The sequence below is a fragment of the Brassica oleracea genome, chromosome C3, assembly GCF_000695525.1.
Source record: "Brassica oleracea var. oleracea cultivar TO1000 chromosome C3, BOL, whole genome shotgun sequence".
NCBI lineage: Eukaryota > Viridiplantae > Streptophyta > Magnoliopsida > Brassicales > Brassicaceae > Brassica > Brassica oleracea.
In genome coordinates this window covers 42,817,239-42,836,178 of record NC_027750.1, presented here as the reverse complement: position 1 = coordinate 42,836,178, position 18,940 = coordinate 42,817,239, and the positions used below count along the sequence as shown (strand labels likewise).

Sequence of the window (18,940 nt, the reverse complement as noted above, 5' to 3'; positions counted from 1 at the left end):
AGCCCCCCTCTTCAGATGTTTTGCCACTTTTTCCTTTCTTCTCCTTAGGGTTCTTCTAGTAGGAACCCTATCCTCTTCCAAGGATCTCCTCCATCATCTGAAGGTGTCCTGACGGTCTCTGGTGGGTTTTCTGAAGGTTTGGGTTTGGGCCTGAGTGCATTAAGACGTGCAACATCTATCTTTGGCATCTGCACTCGGTAGGTAAATAGGTGCCCGTCGATCGATAGGCGCTGGAGGTTGTCGATCGATACTGGCCTCTGTTTGTCGAGCGATAGTACATTCTCCATGTTGATCGATGGAGGTATCAGCTCGTCGAGCAATTCTTACTTTATCAGGGCTGGGCGGATGTGGGTGTTTTACTGCGAACTCCTCGTGAGTCAGGATCCTGACGGTATTGCAAGATGTGGTTGACTCCGTTGGTGTCATCGGTCGATGCTCTGGAGATCCTGTCGATCGATTTGGACTGGCTGACGTCGATCGATGTTCGAAGTCTGGCGTCAATCGACACCAATGAGATCCGCCGAAACTCATCAAAATTTTTACTTCGAAATCTCCTTCTTGCAGCTTTTCTTCCTTCACCACTTGCCAAAAATCATCCTCAATGATGGCATTCACGTGGTGTTTCATCACATCATCCTATACCAATCCTGTCGAGGCTTCTTGCCTCTTGACAACATCTCCTGTCTGCACAACGTACATCTCCAGCTTCTTCACATGAGTGCTCAAAGTCTCAAACTTTGTGTTCAGGTTGGTGTAGACAGAATCAATCTTCCCATTGAAGTCCACTGTCATTCGCTGTTGTGTCTCAAGAACCCTATCGAGCATCTCTTCAATCTTGCTCTCTTGAGTAGGCGGCGGTGGCTTCTGGTAGTAGGAACTTCCATAATTCATGTTGTTGCTGTAGCTGTTGTTGTAGGGTTTCTGGTACTGCGAACTCTCGTTAAAATTTCCCCTATTTCCATAGGAATTTATGTTTCCACCCTTGTTTCCAGAACCTTGGAATCCAGTTCCACCAATGTAGTTCACCTCTTCTTCTTCCTCTGCTCTACCCTCTGTGTCTACAGCTTTTGCATCTTCAACCAAGCAGACATGCTTCCTTAGAAGCTTGTGAACACTATCCAGCTTTTTCTTCACCTCATCCATCTGATCATTCCCAAGAATGGTGGCAGACTTTTTCCTCTCAAAATCAGGGTTCTTAGATGCTAGGTTTTCAATCACCTTCACTGCCTCTTCTGGATTCCTGGTGTTGAAGTTCCCATTGGTGGAAGCATCAAGTGCCATCTGGTACTGCACCGCGATGCCTTTGTAAAAAGTACTGAGCAGTTGTACTTCATTGAATCCATGGTGTAGACAGTCTCTCTGATAAGATTTGAATCTGATCCAAGAGCCTCTGAATGATTCTGCAGACCCCTGAGAGAAGGTAGCGATCTTGCTCCTCAAGTCTTCAGCGCGTGCTTCATCAAAGAAATTGCATAAGATGCATTCTTGATGTCGCTCCAGGATGTGAGAGATCCTGGTGGTAGCTGCTTAAGCCAATGCGAAGCTTCTCCAGCAAGAGAGAACTTGAAGAGCTTGCATAGGAGATAATCCTCAGGGACTCCTTTGACTTTAATAGCAGATATCAGATCCTCGAACCTCTCCAGATGGTCCATAGGATGCTCGTGAGACAATCCATGGTAGGGTATCTGTCCCACAAGTGAGTAGTACTGCGCCATCAACTCAAAATCCCTCTGAATAGTGGGAGGACGAATGGCTGATCTGTTGGTGTAGAACTGATCTGGACGGTTGTAGTCAGCCAACGTCTTGGGTCGCGCAGCCTCATGTACAGGTAGAGTAGTACATGTAACATTGGCATCAGACTCAGGGATTGCAGCCCCCTGAGCATCTATCCTCTGCCCTGCTGCATTACGCAGATGACATTCCTGGTCATGCAGGTCACCATTATCATCTCGCACAAGTATCAAAGTCGCAACCATGTCTCGCGGCTCAGTATCGATCGATGTCTGGGATGGAGTATCGATCGATGTCGGATGGACGATGTCGGTCGATGGAAGATGAGTGTCTTCGGTTGACGGTGTTGGGCGAGTATCGGTCGACGGGACTAGTGTCTGGGTCGACGGTGGTTGAACGAAATCGAGCGACGAACAGGTGTTGTTGTGGATCGATGAGCAGTGCGCTTCTTTGCGGACTGAACCCTCCAAACTTGAAGGATCTGGTGAGAATAGTAGTTGGGTTTCCTTGTTAGTTCTACTACTTCTGGGTATGTACCTGAAAATCCAAGAAAAGAAATTTTGTGTCAGAAACTTAACAAAAATAAGATCGATTAGGCGATCAAAGCACCCCGGCAACAGCGCCAAATTTGATACCACTTAAATTACCCTAAGGAGTGATTTATACTCTCTCAAATAAGAGGTCGAGTTGTAGTACTTAGGGATCGAATTCACAGGGAGCTAGGGAACCTAAGAAATCTAATATTATTTGTTAAGCTAGATGGTTTTAGAGATTTAAATATAAATTGCAGTTTTATATTGAACAAGTATTTGTTCAATAGATGATTGAGGTTTTGGTGCTGAAAAAGAAAATAGTTAGACTTAAGGTTTTTATTCAGGAAACTTGGGATTATAATCCTACAGATGGCTAAAGAGCTGCATGCATGATAATGTAAAGCTCAACTACTTAGTCAACAAATCCATCAGTGTTCGCAATGTTTGGACTTGTCTATTAACTAGATCATTATCTAATGATCTTAACTATCGTATGTCGATCAATAGAAAGTGTCGATCGATGATCCTATAGGGATATCGATCGATACACCTTTCGCTCCGCCGATCGATTATTCAATAATGATATCGATCGACGCGCTTCTAGTTAACCTTTATCCGCGGGTTGAATGAATGCTTACTATGCTCACTAAATCAGCTCTCGCCTTACTCATAACAAGAAACTTAGCTCAGTTAGAATGTTTTCAGGATGAGAATGAAGCTCTCGCTTTTATTTATCAATCCTAGGGCAGTTTCTAGGTAGCTAATCTAGAGACAAACATTAATGAACAATCCTAATGACAATTACCACAACTCAGTAATCTATAGGTTGGGCTAATCCCTCCTAACCTATTTAAACCCTAAAATCTAACAATTGAAGGATATGAAAATCGATCGATTATTCCTGTCCAATATCGACCGATTATTCCTCTCCAATATCGACTGATTGTCGAGCTTGATGGTCATCTCAGGTGCTTGCTCCAAATATCTCTAAAATGCTCCAAAATCATCACTTATCTCCAAATCACTCATGATCTTATAAATATAACAATTAGACTCTATAATATAATAATTATTAGTAAAAACACCTATAATCCATGGTCTATCACTATTTTCGAAATATAAATTTTAAAAAAAAATATTATATATATATATATACATATCTATTAGAGATTTATTAGGAAGGGATTCGAACATGACTTGGTGGTTACAACCACTAAGGCTTGCTTCATAAGAATTCTATAGGTAAAAGATTAGAACAGGACTTGGTGGCTACAACCATTAAGGCTTGCTTCATAAGAATTCTATAGGTAAAAGATTAGAACAGGACTTGGTGGCAACCACCATTAAGTCTTGATTCATGGAAGCCTGTCCAATCTTGGTCAATGATCTTGCAAATATAAGCAGGCTTTGACTAAGAGAGAAAGTTAGGAGAGAGAGAGGATAGAAACTAATGTTTACCTGCAGGTCCAGAACTTTTTTGAAAATCCTTGCATGCTGTGATCGATACTCCTAAGGTAAAGCCTGCACTTTTATTTATGCTAAGAAATGAGGTTGGTAGAGGAGAATGTCAGACAAGATTTGCTAAGTTATTAGCTAGGTGAATTTGGTTACTAAGCTAGAATATGGTATAATGTGCTTTTGTGATTATGACTTTTTAGATGCGGATTGCAATATTGTAGAGGTGATGATCTAAGTTTAAAATTGTGTGAGTCCCTGCTGTTTTCAAACTTCTCTCAGAGAGACTGCCTGTTTGTTTTGCTTGAGGACAAGCAAAAGGGTAAGTCTGGGGGAGTTGATAAACTATGGATTTGACCCATTTTCATCCATAGTTTATAGGTGTTTTTACTAATAATTATATTATTATAGAGTCTATTCATTATATTTATAAGATTAGGAATGATTTGGAGATATGTGATGATTTTAGAATATTTTGGAGATATTTGGAGCAAGCACCCGAGATGACCATCGAGCTCGACTATCGGTCGATATTGGAGAGCTAGAATCGTTCGATACACAAGACATGGTGTCGATCGACAGTGAAGCGCGCAGGAAGCCCGTTTGGTCACAGCCAACTTGAAGCCCAAGATTTCACTATTTTACAAGCATCGGTCGACAGCGAAGCTCATAAAACCCGTTTGGTCACAGCCGACTTGAAGCCCAAGTCTTCACCAATTTACAAGATTGCCCCTGACGAGTTTTAACCTAATTATATAAGATTTGCCACCATGTTAGAGGCAAAGTGTGCTTTTCTAGTTTTATTATTTTCACAGCAAGGTTTTCTAGGATTTTAATAGATTGGAGAGAAGATCCAAAGTTATAATTTGTGATTGGAATTCCGTTAATATCTATTTACTATTCTAATGAATTTTTCTTACCTAATTGTTGTTATGAATTGCTTGGCCATGTCTGATTAGTTTCATTGTTAGATTTTAGGGTTTAAATAGGTTAGGAGGGATTAGCCCCAACTATAGATTGCTGAGTTGTGATAATCATCTTTAGGATTGTTCATTAATGCATGTGTCTAGATTAGCTACCTAGAACCTGCCCTTGGATTGATTGATAAAATCAATAGCTTAATTCTCATCATGAGAATATTCCAATAGAGCTATGTTTCTTGCTATGAGCAAGGCGAGAGCTAAAGCATCATCCAACCTGCGCATAAAGCTTAACTAGAAGCGCGTCGATCGATATCAATACTGAATAATCGATCGACGGAGTGAAAGGTGTATCGATCGATATCCCTATAGGATCATCGATCGACACTGCTATTGATCGAACACATTTGTTTGGGTCATTAGATCTAGTTAATAGACGAGTCCAGACATTCGAGAGCTGATTGATTTGTTAATTTAGTAGTTGAGCTTTACATTATCATGCATGCAACTCATTAGACATCCGTAGGATTATAATCCCAAGTTTCCAGAGTAAAAACCCTAAGTCTAGCTATTTCCTTTTAAGCACCAAAATCTCAACCAATCAATCGAGCAATTACTTGCTCAACAAAACTGTAACTTTCCATTTAAATCATTAAAACCACCTTACTTAACAAATCATATTAGATTCATTAGGTTCCCTAGCTCCTTGTGGATTCGATCTCTAAGTACTGCAATAGAACCTCTTATTTGAGAGAATAAATTCACTCTTTAGGGTAATTTGAGTGATATCATTTGCTCTTGATTGTTGTGTATTTGTTTGATGTATGCTTACAATGGTGAAAATTAGCCTAAAAATATATATTAGGAATGGAACTGATTCTAGATAGTTAGGAAATTTGGGAATACATGCTATAAACTGATTATTTTATCATATTCAACGAAATAGTTTTTATATTCATATATTAAGAAAACGAAAATATTTTTTAATTCGTAGAATCAAGATAAAATATCAAGGTATAAAGAAAAAAACATTAAAGAAGCAAACACGTAAAAAAAACATAATCAACATGGAAAAAAAATCTAGACCTTGACGATTCAAATAAGCCACTTTTAGTCTCTTCACCTTCACCATTCTCTAGCTTGTCAGTCTTAATCACATTTGTGCATTGCTTCTTCATTGAATAAGTTGAATCATGGTGTCGTGACTTGATTCTTTTCAACATGTTATCACTAAGACTCCAAACTTTCATGGCACTGGATTTTTTCACTTCGGATGACTTCTTATTTTCATCAACCGAAATGCCAAATCCATAAGTTTTACCAACTATCTCTACTAAATCAGGTGGTAACATTTCACGAACTTCAACATGTTTAAAGTAGTTACACTAATTAAATTACCAGATAGTAAACAATAAAAAATAAATTAATTAGTAAAAAGAAGAAGTAATATATCACCTCATCCAATAAAACATTAATGACTTTAGCTGCAAGAGTTTTCACAATAGATGTTGCGACTGAGTCTTAAAGTGTGAATTTGGATTACCGGTCTGATCCTGCACAAGCAAGCCCAACTTGTACCTGAAAAACAATACATACCAATTTCAATATATTAGGATAAATTATATAATAAGAATTTTTATGAAAGATTTATATGGTAAATAAATGACCTTGCCGAAACCTTTGTAACACCGCATTGGCAAAATTCACACCACCAGCTTGGAACATCTTTTTCATCAAATGAAATAGACTTTTTGAAAACCTTATTGTGGCAGACCATACAAGCAAAATAATACCATCCACTTATTGTATCAATAGCATAAACATAACACATCACTCTGCAGTTTCCACCCTGAAAAAAACATAAATCCGTATAATAATTGTGATAAACAAATAATAAAATGATCATTTTATAACTGAAACAAACCTTATAACAACGTTTCATCTCTTGAATGGTTCTGAATGGAAACTGCGACCATTTCTTGCATTTTTCCTGGACCCGAATCTTGTCATTGACATGTTGGTACATATCGAGAGAGTAATCATCACCATGAAACCTAAATGAAAGGAGCATCAAAATCAGCAATTTTATAATTCATTTGAATACTGCAATTTTATAATAAGAGATACCTCGCATTTGTTTTACTGTTTGTGCTTTCTTGATATCTGGGTTTATCAACACCAGTGTAGAAATAAATGCATTGGATACACGAAACTCCTCTAAAACAGAATTAAAACATATATAAATCGTTTTCTAAAAGCTAAACATTAATAGAATATTGAATGTAAAAACTTATCTTTACTACTATAATACTATTGTAGTTGCCTATTTGAGCAAATCTAATTAAACAAACATCTCCAATGTCTGGTTGTTTGCCTTCTCGGATCAAAACCTCAGCTAATCTACCCGTAATGCAGCATTGAAGGCGCATGTCGCTAAGATAATAAATAAAGTGATAGAAGATTAAAATTAACAATAATATTTTTAATTATTTTTAAACAGAACTTACATGATATCTCTTAGAGTAAACTCCAATTTGGTCACTTATTTTCTTGCACCTTGAGCATTATTTAGACCACCAAAGTCTAACACTACACCAATATCATATGTTATGCAAATATGTTAGTTATATAAACGTCTTCATATATATACATAATCAACAGCGCATAACAAAACAGATGTTGCCAATAAGAAAATATGGGTCACGTAAACCATTGATAATGTTGGCAAAATCCTGGAGTTCGAGGAACATGTTGTGGCATGCGAGATTATCATCCATTATTAAAGTTTGTTTCACGAACTCCATTTTGAAAACATGGCTGGTGTGTCGGTTAATACCAGATGTTGGACTTAATGTAAAGTTAGTAATAACTTTCTATTCTCCAACACCACATTGTCTCTCGAGTCGTTGTAGTAACGATTGATTGCAACTGGCTTGGATTTTGACACCCTAAAACATTTAAAAACAAAACATCAGTTCATATATTAAACATATCAAATAGACGATAGGGAGTGTGTGTGTTCTTACATTTTTGTCTGTTAAAACCATCTCAAGAGAAGCACCAAACTGGTGACTGAATGAGATCCACGTATGAAGCACTTTTACTTGACACTCCATGCAGTCTTGAAAGGCTTAACATCACTTAAATTGCTGATTTTGATTATGGAAGCCATAAGAATAAATGACGGTAGACAGTTTGAAGATTTTGAATGGTAAAATTTCACGTGTTTGATTGTGTTATTTATATACTCGTACTCGCTGGCGAATTACTGAAAACGAAATATTATGTAAATCGTTGATATTTAGGAATATTCTATGGATATATATTATTGTTGAAAATAATTTATGTTTGTTGATTTTTAATTTGTTAAATTAGATAGGATATCATAATGTAGTTACGATTTTATACGAGTGTTTATTTAGATGAATCTAAAAAAATTTGACAAAATTTCATCTTATAAAAGGATTTGCATTTGGATCTGGCGTGATTGGTGGAAGAACTGTTAATTCTTCTATTATAATAATATTTAAGATTGTTGTAGACAAAAGTAATGCATCGAGTCAGTTTTAACCAACTTATTTTAAATGAAACAATAGCCTAAGATAATATTGACGGACCATTCCCAATATCTACGATGTTGTTATAAGAGTATTCAGTTATTAGTTTTCAGTTCAGATTTATTTTCATATGTGTATCATATTCTGAACTAAATAATTTAAATCATGATTTACAGGCTGTGATGTGTCATATTTAGAAGAAATATATTAGTGAAGGTCAGGGGATATTTAACAATGTCAGCAAACGTTTTCAGAAGCAAGTAAGTTTAAATCGTTTTTCACATTTCTTTTAGTATGAGTTGAACTGAGAAAGGTAGTTAGGTCACTATGTGTTTGCTCTTGATTTTTGTGTATTTGATCGATGTAAGCTTGCAGTGGTGGAAATTAGCCTAAAAATATTTTGGTTAAATTATTTATAAAACTTGACAAAATTTAATTCTATGATAATCACAAATAAAATTATTATTTCAACCATAGAAAGCTCAGGTTAACTTATTATTAAAACACGCAAATTTATTATTTCAACAATAGAAAGCTCAGGGTTTTGAAAATCTTTTATTAAGAAAGTTCCTAATTGTTCTTTTTGTTCTTCATCTCCTCTTCTGAAAGCTTCTCAATCTTGACAGCCTTAGAACACATCTTCTTTGATGTAGAAGTAAGCTCAACTTCTTTGATGTAGAAGTAAGCTCAGGAACTTCATCTCGTTCTTCTTGCGCACATTTTGACGAAGGTGTATTCAAAACTGAGCTTTCTTCACCCTCAATCATCTGAGAACCCTAAAACACAATAATATTTAAGAGGTGAATCACTTATCATAACATCGCTAATATTAATAAGTTAGAAATTGATTAGAAAATACCTCATCACCAATGGTCAGTGTAGTTTCCTTTGCTGAGGTTGTATCAGACATCTCACCAACAGTGATCAAATTGGCTATAGACCAAACCTTAAAGACTTTGTAATATTCTACTCCATAATCGATGTTTTCTTTTTCAATGGTAATACCAAACTTGAAAGTTTTACCAAGGACATCCTTAATTGATCTTGGCAACAATTCAGGATCTTCGATCTACACATGATACGGATAGGTATTAGTGGGTCAAACACTTCTCAATCTTTTATTATAAAATTAAAACGCAATGATATACTTCACCTCATCCAAAGAACCATTAAGAATCTTGGTTGCAGATTCATTAAGAATCTTGGTTGCAGATTCATCCACGATCATGTTTGCTATGACATCAGTAGCAGAAATTTTGCTATATCAGTATCATCCTTAAGCATTAAGTGAAGTTTAAATCTGAAACATAAATCACATCACTAATTAATAAAATATGATATATAAAGTAATATATGATCATCACTAACTTAAGGTTGGAACATACTTTGGTTTAACATTAGTGATAATCATGTCGCATTTCTCACACCAGAAGTTTGCTTCAGTGCTGCAATTAGGAACTTTAAAGGTTTTATGGTTGTATATATCACAACCAAAATAATACGACCCATGGTCTTGTATCAACAACATAGATGGTAGCTATAACCTTGCACTTCGCAATCTGAACAATACCATAATCAAAAAACAAATAATAGATTAGTTTTTTTTAATCATCATCACTATATCGCAACGTTACAAATTATAAAAGTACATGAGTTGATTTCAACAGTTCGACAATGGTCTTATCTTCATACTCATTCCATCTGTATATGTTAATTTTCTTTTCAGCCTTGACCATCTGGTTATCATCTTGGTTTGATTCAACCATAGACATTGATGAATCATCATACTTAAACCTGATTAAAAGTGATAGAAACAAAATTATAATTATCGAATCTTTTTAAAATATTTAATATATATATTGACAACTTACGCTTATATAAATATTTTTAATACAAATATTGGTAACTTACGCTTCTTTCAAATCGTCAGCTTCTTGAATTGTTGGATTGATAACAACCTCTGAAGAATCATATGCATTGGATACTTGGAGAATTCCATATTAGCGAGACTTAATTTGAAAATATAACTATAGTATAAACTGATACTAATTATATATTTTACCTCTGAACGATCCTATCTTAGCAAACATGATCAGACATACAACAACACCCATTTGTGATTCTTCACTATAGGGTTCTAACATCTCAACAAACTTACCCCAAAGACAACATGCTAGGCGCTGATCGCTATACATCACATTAAAATAGCATCAATATATAGTATTCCCTACAGACAGAAAAGTCTGATAATATAAAAAACTTTCTAACCTCATATCTCTTAGTGTGAATTCGATCTTCTTCAGTATCTTTCCATTTTGACATTGGATGATTTGTAACTCTCCAACATCTAAATCCTGACCAATAACATCTATAAAACGAAAATGAAATGTTTAACCAAGCAAATAACAATAGCAACATATAATCAAAACAAAGATAATCTACTAATCGTACCAATTAAGAAACTGGTCTTTTCTTTTCCACTCAAGACTTTTTCAAAACACATTAAAGAAAGAAACATATCTTTGTTGTGATAATCACAATCGGATATCTTTGTGAGATTGATAAATGCTATCTTCTTTAAGTGTTTTGTTGTTCGGTAATGACCCTTTGCGTCCGTCACAGAGAAGTTTCTAATGTTCTTCCACTCACCCACAACACATTTACTCCCCAAACTTATCAAATAGGCATGTTTACATGTTGCTTGAATTTTGTCACCCTGCAAAACCTAGGTCATGTCATGTCAAAAACAATAGGATCATCACGATATCCATGAATCTAAACTAAACGAAAATGATTAAAGTTTACCTTCTTGTCATCGAACACGATTTCTAGAGTTTCAACATAGCCTGCATTTGTTTGCTTCCAGGTGTGGAGTACTTTCACCTGGATGGAGCAATCAATTCTATAAGATTTCAGCTCGGAAAGATATGAAACTTTTTGCACTCTACTCATTTTCGATGTGAAGAAAAAAAATGTTGTTTGTGAGGATTATTGGTTAATTACGGTGGTTATATATAGGTGAAAATAGATCTGAATCTGTGCAATATATTTTTGTTTAGTTAAGATTTGAATTTGTGCAAATATATCAAGAGTTCGTTGTTAGACTAATTCGATAGTTAGGATTTAAGATATTTTGATTTGTTGATGATAAGGTATATTCTTCAAATAACCTAAGTGATAATTGTTATAGAAGATATATCGGTTTACTATCAGAATATTCTTTTTATGTACACATTGCCAAAATATTCGATGTGGTGGTTTTCTATTTTGAGTAAGTAATTTTCTAATTTAAGAAAATATAAATATGAAACCTCCACATCCAAATATTTAATATGTTGATTATTCAAAAAAAAAACTCAATATCAAAATAGGATTTCGTTAATGATATAAAATGTTCAACAAGTTTTTTTGTAGATCTTTTCGTAGAAACATCTATTAATCTAATCATGTATAAGTTCCTTTCACAACAAAGAGAAATATTTAGATATAACATGTCATGTGTTAATTAGTTGAAACATGTTTATTTAATGATGGAAACTTATTATCTTGCCATATACGTAAAAATTATAATTAGTATTGAAATCTTAATAAATAGTAAAGACCTAATTGGCTTTAACTTAGTTATCGTTACAAATATAGTTAAATGACGAGATTTGTGGTAGAGTAGGTGGTAGTTTTTTTGTTTTCCTAAACTACCATTAATGAGATTTAGTTTTTAAAGCTAATTTGATAGCACAAAAAGTAATATACCAAGGAAGAACAGGGGTAATTTCATAAAAGAGTTTCTGAATTAATAGTATTGATAATAAAGATATTAAAATTTTGATTTTTTCAATTAGATAAGGTTCGGTTACAGAAAAATCCGTTTTGATTTGGTTCTCTTTTTTTTTGTTCAAAGATTTGGTTCTTATGATTTAAAAATAACCAAATGCCGCAAATATTCATTTTCGTTTTGACTATTTCTGTTTAGTTCAATCTCTTAGGATTGTGCTAATGTCTTGTTATTGGTCCACGTTGGTTATGAAAAAGAAGAGAATGATATCGCCAACTTAACCATGGTTAACACTGTCTTAACCGTGATTAGTTTTAAAACCTAGGTTTTAGCGTCACCTTCCGTGTATAATATAAATATATGAGCCCTACTTGGCAGCCCCCGATCATTCACCCTCGCACCAGGAAACCATTTCTTTAACTCGCTGTCTGTTTTATTTGTTTATTTATACAGCATGTTTTTCAGTTTTTAATTCTTTTTTTCCCTAATCGGCAGCACTGATTTCGGCGTCGATCGATTTAACTGATTTCGTATATATCTATAGTACTACTTTTGTTGCAAATGATGAGTTAATCCCATTTGATAAAAAGAAGCTCAAAATCCTTGAGCGGTGTTGGAAATCATAAACTTCCATGACTCTGATGCATATTGATTAGATTCTGTTGCCATCTTTCTACTTCTATTTTATTTTTCTTAGATGAATTCAACAGATGAGCTAAGGGGGGTTATTGGAATCAGAATTTAGAAGGAGTTTGATTTTAAAAGTTGACAGATTCTTAGAAGTTAAGTAGAGTTAACAAATATTCTCTAAATTTCTATCAAATACTTTGAATTGATTTTTGTAGATTTTATTGATTTTTATGGATTTGCTCTTTTTATATTCAGTAGAATAAAATTATTTTCCAGCCACCATTGTTGACCATTGTGTATTATTATTCTACGTATTGCTTTGTGTTTTGACTTCTTTTTGTGACTTTCGTCATTTGATTTTTGCTAGCTTGTGTTTTTTGTCTTCAGTTTGAATGTTTTTTATTCGATTGTTAATTATTTATACTAACTATAGTTAGTTCTTGAATAAGATTACAATGGAGGATAAGGAAAAAGGTAAATATAATTCTTGGACTCAGGATGAAACGAAAATATTGATTGAATTACTTGTGGAGAGAATTAAACGTGTATGGCGTGATTCTAGTGGTATAATAAACAAGGCAATGGTAGAAAATAAAATACTACCAGTCCTCAATGAAAGAGTTGGATGCCAGAAACTCCACAAGCATTATCAAAGCAGGATAAAGTTTTTGAAAAACCTATACAATAGCTATGTTGATCTTCAACGTAATAGCTCTGGATTTGGATGGGATTTTGAAACAAAAAGGTTTACAGCTTCTGAAGAAGTGTGGCAAGGATATTTGAAGGTATTTTTTTGTTTTACATAAAAGTTTTGATATTGTAGAAAATCATTATTGTATTTCTTATGTATGTTTATAAAAATGACAGGCACATCCAAACCACCAGTATATGCGCTATGACTCACATGAACAGTTTGAAGATTTGAAGATATCTTTGATGGTACAACTGCCAATGGTGGCAATTCACTTGGATTAAGTGATACTACTGATGCTAGTACTTACCTTGTTGGTGATTATCAAGTGAAAGAAAAGTTTGGTGAAAGCAATGATGATGTTACTGATGTGGCTTTTGTTTCAAAACAAAATCTGAAAGGTCATAGAGAAAAACTGATCCCATGAAAGAAGTCCAGAACTGACGCATGCTACAATTCAGAGGAGCTGAAGAATGATGACAATGATTCCATTGTTGCTGTGAACAATAAGATCCTTAATATCATACAACAAAGGGAAGAGAGACAACAAAAAGAAGCTGAAAAAAGAGAGGAGAAACTCAGATTGGAAGCTGAGCAACAAGAAGCTGAAAAAAAGATTGTAATGTTTAAATTTTGTAGGAAAATTTTATTTAGCAGATTGTGGGTTTGCCAACCGTCAGAAGTATTTAGCTCCATTTAGAACTACTCGGTATCATCTACAGGATTTTACGGGCGAAGGTCGTGATCCCAGTAACCAGAACGAGTTATTCAACTTGCAGCATACGTCTTTAAGAAATGTGATCGAGAGAATATTTGGTATCTTCAAATCTCGGTTTCTGATTTTTAAATCTGCTCCTCCTTTCTCTTTTAAGACACAAGCGGAGTTAATTTTGGCATGGGCTGGATTGCATAACTTCTTACGTAAAGAGTGCCGATCAGATGTTTTTCCAGAAGAAGTGATCAATGAAAACCGTGAAGAAGAAGAAGAATATGGAGAAGTGGGCACTGAAGAAGTAGGTATTCTTGAATCTCAGCAACGAGAGTATGCTAATAACTGGAGAAATATGATAGCTTCTAATATGTGGACCGATGCAGTAGGAAATAGAAGTCAACAGTGATAGGAAATAGAAGTCAACAGTGATGGTGAGACTTTTATAATTTATTTATTGATATTATGGTTTGGTGTGTTCACGTAGCCACATAAATTTTATGGTACTTTGTGTTATGTTTGGTGTGTTCATGTTCTTAGTTTTCTTATGATAATTATCGGTCTTTGACTTTTGTGATTTGTGATTTTTTTTGAAACACCATTCTTGTTATCAATGTGAGTTTGGTTTCTTCACCATTATTGAGTTTAGTTGCAATATGTGCATATTTTTTTTATTTCACAGATTTCAAAAATCTTATGAGAATAGATGATATTTTCGAAGTCTAGTTTTATGAGTAAAAACATAAGGAATTCTCCTCCCAATAACAATAGAATTCAATAGAATGATAAAATCCATAATAACTAAGCTTTATGAATAACAAATGATTTGAATAGAATTTAAAAGTTTTTAAACCAATAACAATGGATTATAATAAGAATTTTTAATTCTGTAAACCAATAACGATGGATTCTCAAAATTTTATAATTCCTTTAGAATTCTTAAACCAATAACCCCCCTAATTTAAACGATTCCTGTTGTTAACTCTAAAAGTTTCAATGTTAGGCACTGTGGTCCTTACAAGTCGGATGCGTTTCAGATCAATCTTTTTGGTTAACCCTAGCATCTATAGGCGAATTTGTTCCTTATCAATCATGTAAAAAGTAGATTTATACTTGAAAAAGTTTATTTCTGCAGAATTATGCGCTTTCACGCTTGAAAATTTAGTTATAGAAATTATTACAGGAGTTAGTGTACACTGATCAACTTAAATATACTCCCTTCATAAACAAAAAGACCATAGATGAAGAAGCTGGACGAATCATCACAATTCCCTCAAACTAAAACTGTTTTTACATATGCCGTCTTTGATTAAATCTTAATTTATAAATAAATAAACACATATTTTTAGAGAATATGACGTTAAAGTTTTAAAAAACCAATTAGAAGTTAATCACAACACTTATCGAGACGAAATAGTATGAGAGCATAGAAAGGAAAGGACTCTTGAAGAAAAGACGAACGATTTAAGAATCATGAGTGGGTTTTGGTGCCCAGATAAATAGAATTTTCTACAAGCCGTTAAAATGTTATCATTATAAGTTTATAACAAATCTCCCAAACACAACTTTGGTTTTGTCTAGTCTTCTGCGCTAATAATAATCTATGCTACGACGCATCGTTATCCTTATCACCATCGAAATATTCATCGTCCCTCTGAATCTGCTTATCCCGCGAACGCTCTGGAACAGATCACATTATGTTTCCAATATTCGCATCAATTGCTGATTAAAATGATGAAACATTTGTGGAGATTTGATTTAGTAGTTTGTTTGATGATACTTACGGTCCACACGCACATCTGGATTTCGTTCGTCTTCATCAAAATCCGGTATGTAGAAATCCGGTGGAACCTGCCAGGTTTCATTTTTTAAAAGACAGTGAATCGGTTTTTGAACCTGCCAGATATTCTTTTTTGATAATGATGATCCGAGTTTACCTCCTGCATCTGCACGCTTGGAGCGTGCTGGATGTATCTCAAATTATCCAAAATCTGTGCTTTTATCGTACTGATATACGATTTCGTATTTAGATTCTCCTGTTTTAAAAAAAAATACATTTATTTTTTAAGCAGCACACACACAAACCATGCTCAGTAGATTTTGTATAACTAAATAAAGCATACTATAAGAGAGACGCTTACAATGTGACCACCAGGAATCTTCAATGAATAATCCGGCCCAAAATACTTTATATAATCATTATCAGGAATCTCTGTAATAAAATAAAATAAAAAACTAAACCCTCAGCCAAAAAGATTACTAACATTTCTCCAGATTAAAAAAAGAAGAATGAAAGAACTTCACTAACCATTAGGAAGTTCTGTGTCCAAAAGAATGCCAGTCTCAACGGTCCAACACCGAGCTACGTTCTCCTTTGTGTACCCTCCACCTCCAGTCACCTAAATGAACAAAAACTCTAGCTTCATCATAAAGGAACTTAAATTCTCTCTCTATATATAAGCCAAGCCAAGAAAGGTAAATAGATAGATTTACCAGCAAAGGAATATTGAATTTCTTGACGAATTTAACACATTCAGCATGTCCTGCATATATATAGAAACCCAAAACCTAGTCGTTTAGAACCAAGTGAAAGAGTCAATGAGATAGAAAAAACAAAAGAGAGGTTTTTGATTACAAGAAGAAAGAGCACCATCAATAGAGAGATTAAAGCATCCTAGTCGATCCCTTGCTAGTGAATCTGCTCCACACTGAAGTACTATTGCACCTGGCTGATATATCTCAACCACCTTTGAAATTATCTACAAAAAAAAAAAAAAAAGATAAAAACACACAAAAAAATAAGAAGCATTCGAGAACTTCGATTGTTTCTGGCTTAAAGAACTTACTGCCCTGAACAGACGGTTGAAACTACTGTCATCAATCCCATCCCTGAGCGGAACATTTATGGCGTAAAACTTCCCTTCCCTTTCTCCTATTTCCTTTATCAAAGAAAAATACATCACAAATGACTAATACATCCAAACACATCAGAAAAACATTCCTCACAGAAATCAAAGCACCTTAACATCGCCGGTCCCTGGAAAGAACTTATCCCCAAACTTGTGAAAACTAACAGTCATCACTCTGCCGTAACAAAATCTCGATATCAGTTTATATGATAAAAAAAAATTTCAACAACAAAGTTGTCGTGTTAGGAGCGTACCTGTCAGTAAAGTAAAAAGCCTCTTCAACTCCATCACCGTGGTGAACGTCTATATCAATGTAGAGCACCCGAGGATGGTGTTTCAACAGCTCGAGGATTCCTAGTACGAGATCGTTGATGTAACAAAAACCAGATGCATCGCATTTTTTAGCATGGTGCAACCCGCCCGCCCAGTTTATCGCAATGTCACAGAGTTTGTTGTTTAATCTGCGTGCAGCATCTGTAGCACAAAAGTAGTTGTTCAGTAACTCTAAATCTCTCAAGTGACAAGCAAACATACAATGACACTTTTACCTATGGTTGCACCCGCATAAATTTGACAAAACTCGAACATATCCTCAAAGACAGGACAATCCTCTCCTAAATTATCTGCAATAAAAGTGAGATTCCAATTTCAGCTAAACATATGAATCTGCAATAGGAGACGCAAAACTTACATCTAGCCATTTCGTTGGGAAACAAATCCTTATTTTCTGGGTTGATTCGTTGCAGGAACTCGACATAGTCTGGAGAATGGAACTGGGCCATCTCGATAGGGTATGCCTTGTGTGGACGCTAAGGAATATAAACAAGATGAACAGTGCGATTCTAAGCAAAAGGAGTAAAGGATGAAGAGACAAGAAAGATGAGAGAGACGGACATAAACTTCCATCTTGCTATGGAGGCCATATGCAAGGATAAGATGATGGGTCATACAAAGCCTGTGAGGTTTCATTGGGTGATTCGGACCAAAATAAACGCTCCCTACATCTCCTGCAACACATAAAAACAAATCACAAATCTTTAAAACAGCTTATGCACATGGAACATAGCTACAGCTCATAGAAAGTTACAAAGTTCCATATTTGAGCTAAATATATAATAGAGACTTAGCCATAAACAACCAAAGAAGACAAGTTCGCAGGTACTAGAGTCTTCTAGCCATAAACAACCAAAGAAGACAAGTTCGCAGGTACTAGAGTCTTCTAGCCATAAACAACCAAAGAAGACAAGTTCGCAGGTACTAGAGTCTTCTAGCCATAAACAACCAAAGAAGACAAGTTCGCAGGTACTAGAGTCTTCTTCTTCAGTACTTTTAAGGATTCTTGGGTTGGCTCAATCAAGAACCAAGAAATCAAAAATCAGAAAATCCACATAAAACCCTTTCTTTACATCAAACAAAAATTTACAAGAAAACTAAACCAGTCCGAGAATTTTCGACCTAATTGTTGAAATTCAACGTGAAAGATTCAACCTTTCGAATGTGTGGTGATACTGTTGACGAACAAAGACAAAAGGGAGGGGGAGAGAGAAGGATATACGAACCATCGTAAAAGTAGGAGATTTTGTCCTTGGACCGCATCTCTTCTAAGAAAAAAAAAACTACAACCGAGATCGACCTGTTAACAACAATTATGGCTTCAATAGATGTGAGACGATTCCTCGGAGAAGAGTGGAGACGACTGAATCGAAGCGCAACTAGGGAGAGGAGGAGGGAGGAGGGTCCAATATTAAACGGCAGCGCTTAGGGGTTGTAATGATATGGCTCATGACGTCATTTATATGTATGATTAACCGGTTGACTCTTCTGTTTTTAAACCAAGGCCAGTACCGTTTCATCGGTTGAATCCAAAATCAAAACCTTATCAATATCAAAATTGTTGTAAAAAAAAAATCAATATCACATTTAATCTAAAAACTAGAATCCGTACGGTGCAGCTATTTTCTCATTTTATAAATTATAATTTTAATATTATTGTAAACGTTTTAAATATATGATTTACATTTTAGTGTTATATA

General features: G+C 34.9%; 1 protein-coding gene and 1 pseudogene across 1 annotated transcript; one reads left to right on the top strand and one right to left on the bottom strand.

Annotated features, from left to right (window-relative positions):
- Window positions 1-13,053: 13,053 nt before the first annotated feature.
- On the top strand, window positions 13,054-14,372 carry LOC106328337 (annotated as a pseudogene).
- A 1,070-nt stretch (window positions 14,373-15,442) lies between these two features.
- Window positions 15,443-18,700, bottom strand: LOC106328336 (histone deacetylase 9). The gene is made up of 14 exons (XM_013766762.1): window positions 18,467-18,700; window positions 17,802-17,914; window positions 17,599-17,716; window positions 17,456-17,530; window positions 17,162-17,381; window positions 17,019-17,082; window positions 16,845-16,937; window positions 16,649-16,757; window positions 16,492-16,541; window positions 16,307-16,397; window positions 16,140-16,210; window positions 15,936-16,034; window positions 15,783-15,849; window positions 15,443-15,678 (listed from the first exon to the last, which is right to left on the bottom strand). Exons 1-14 carry the CDS (start codon window positions 18,501-18,503, stop codon window positions 15,605-15,607), a joined length of 1,281 nt encoding a protein of 426 aa, XP_013622216.1. The 5' UTR covers window positions 18,504-18,700; the 3' UTR covers window positions 15,443-15,604.
- Window positions 18,701-18,940: the final 240 nt, after the last annotated feature.

Bases quoted from the DNA above. Each gene is read 5' to 3' on its own strand.
- LOC106328336 (XM_013766762.1), bottom strand. From the start codon at position 18,503: ATGCGGTCCAAGGACAAAATCTCCTACTTTTACGATG. The intron at 17,531-17,598 runs GTAAGTTTTGCG...CTTTTATTGCAG, and splicing joins TCCCAACGAAATGGCTAGAT to ATAATTTAGGAGAGGATTGT. The intron at 16,398-16,491 runs GTAAATCTATCT...TTGTTCATTTAG, and splicing joins AATTCAATATTCCTTTGCTG to GTGACTGGAGGTGGAGGGTA.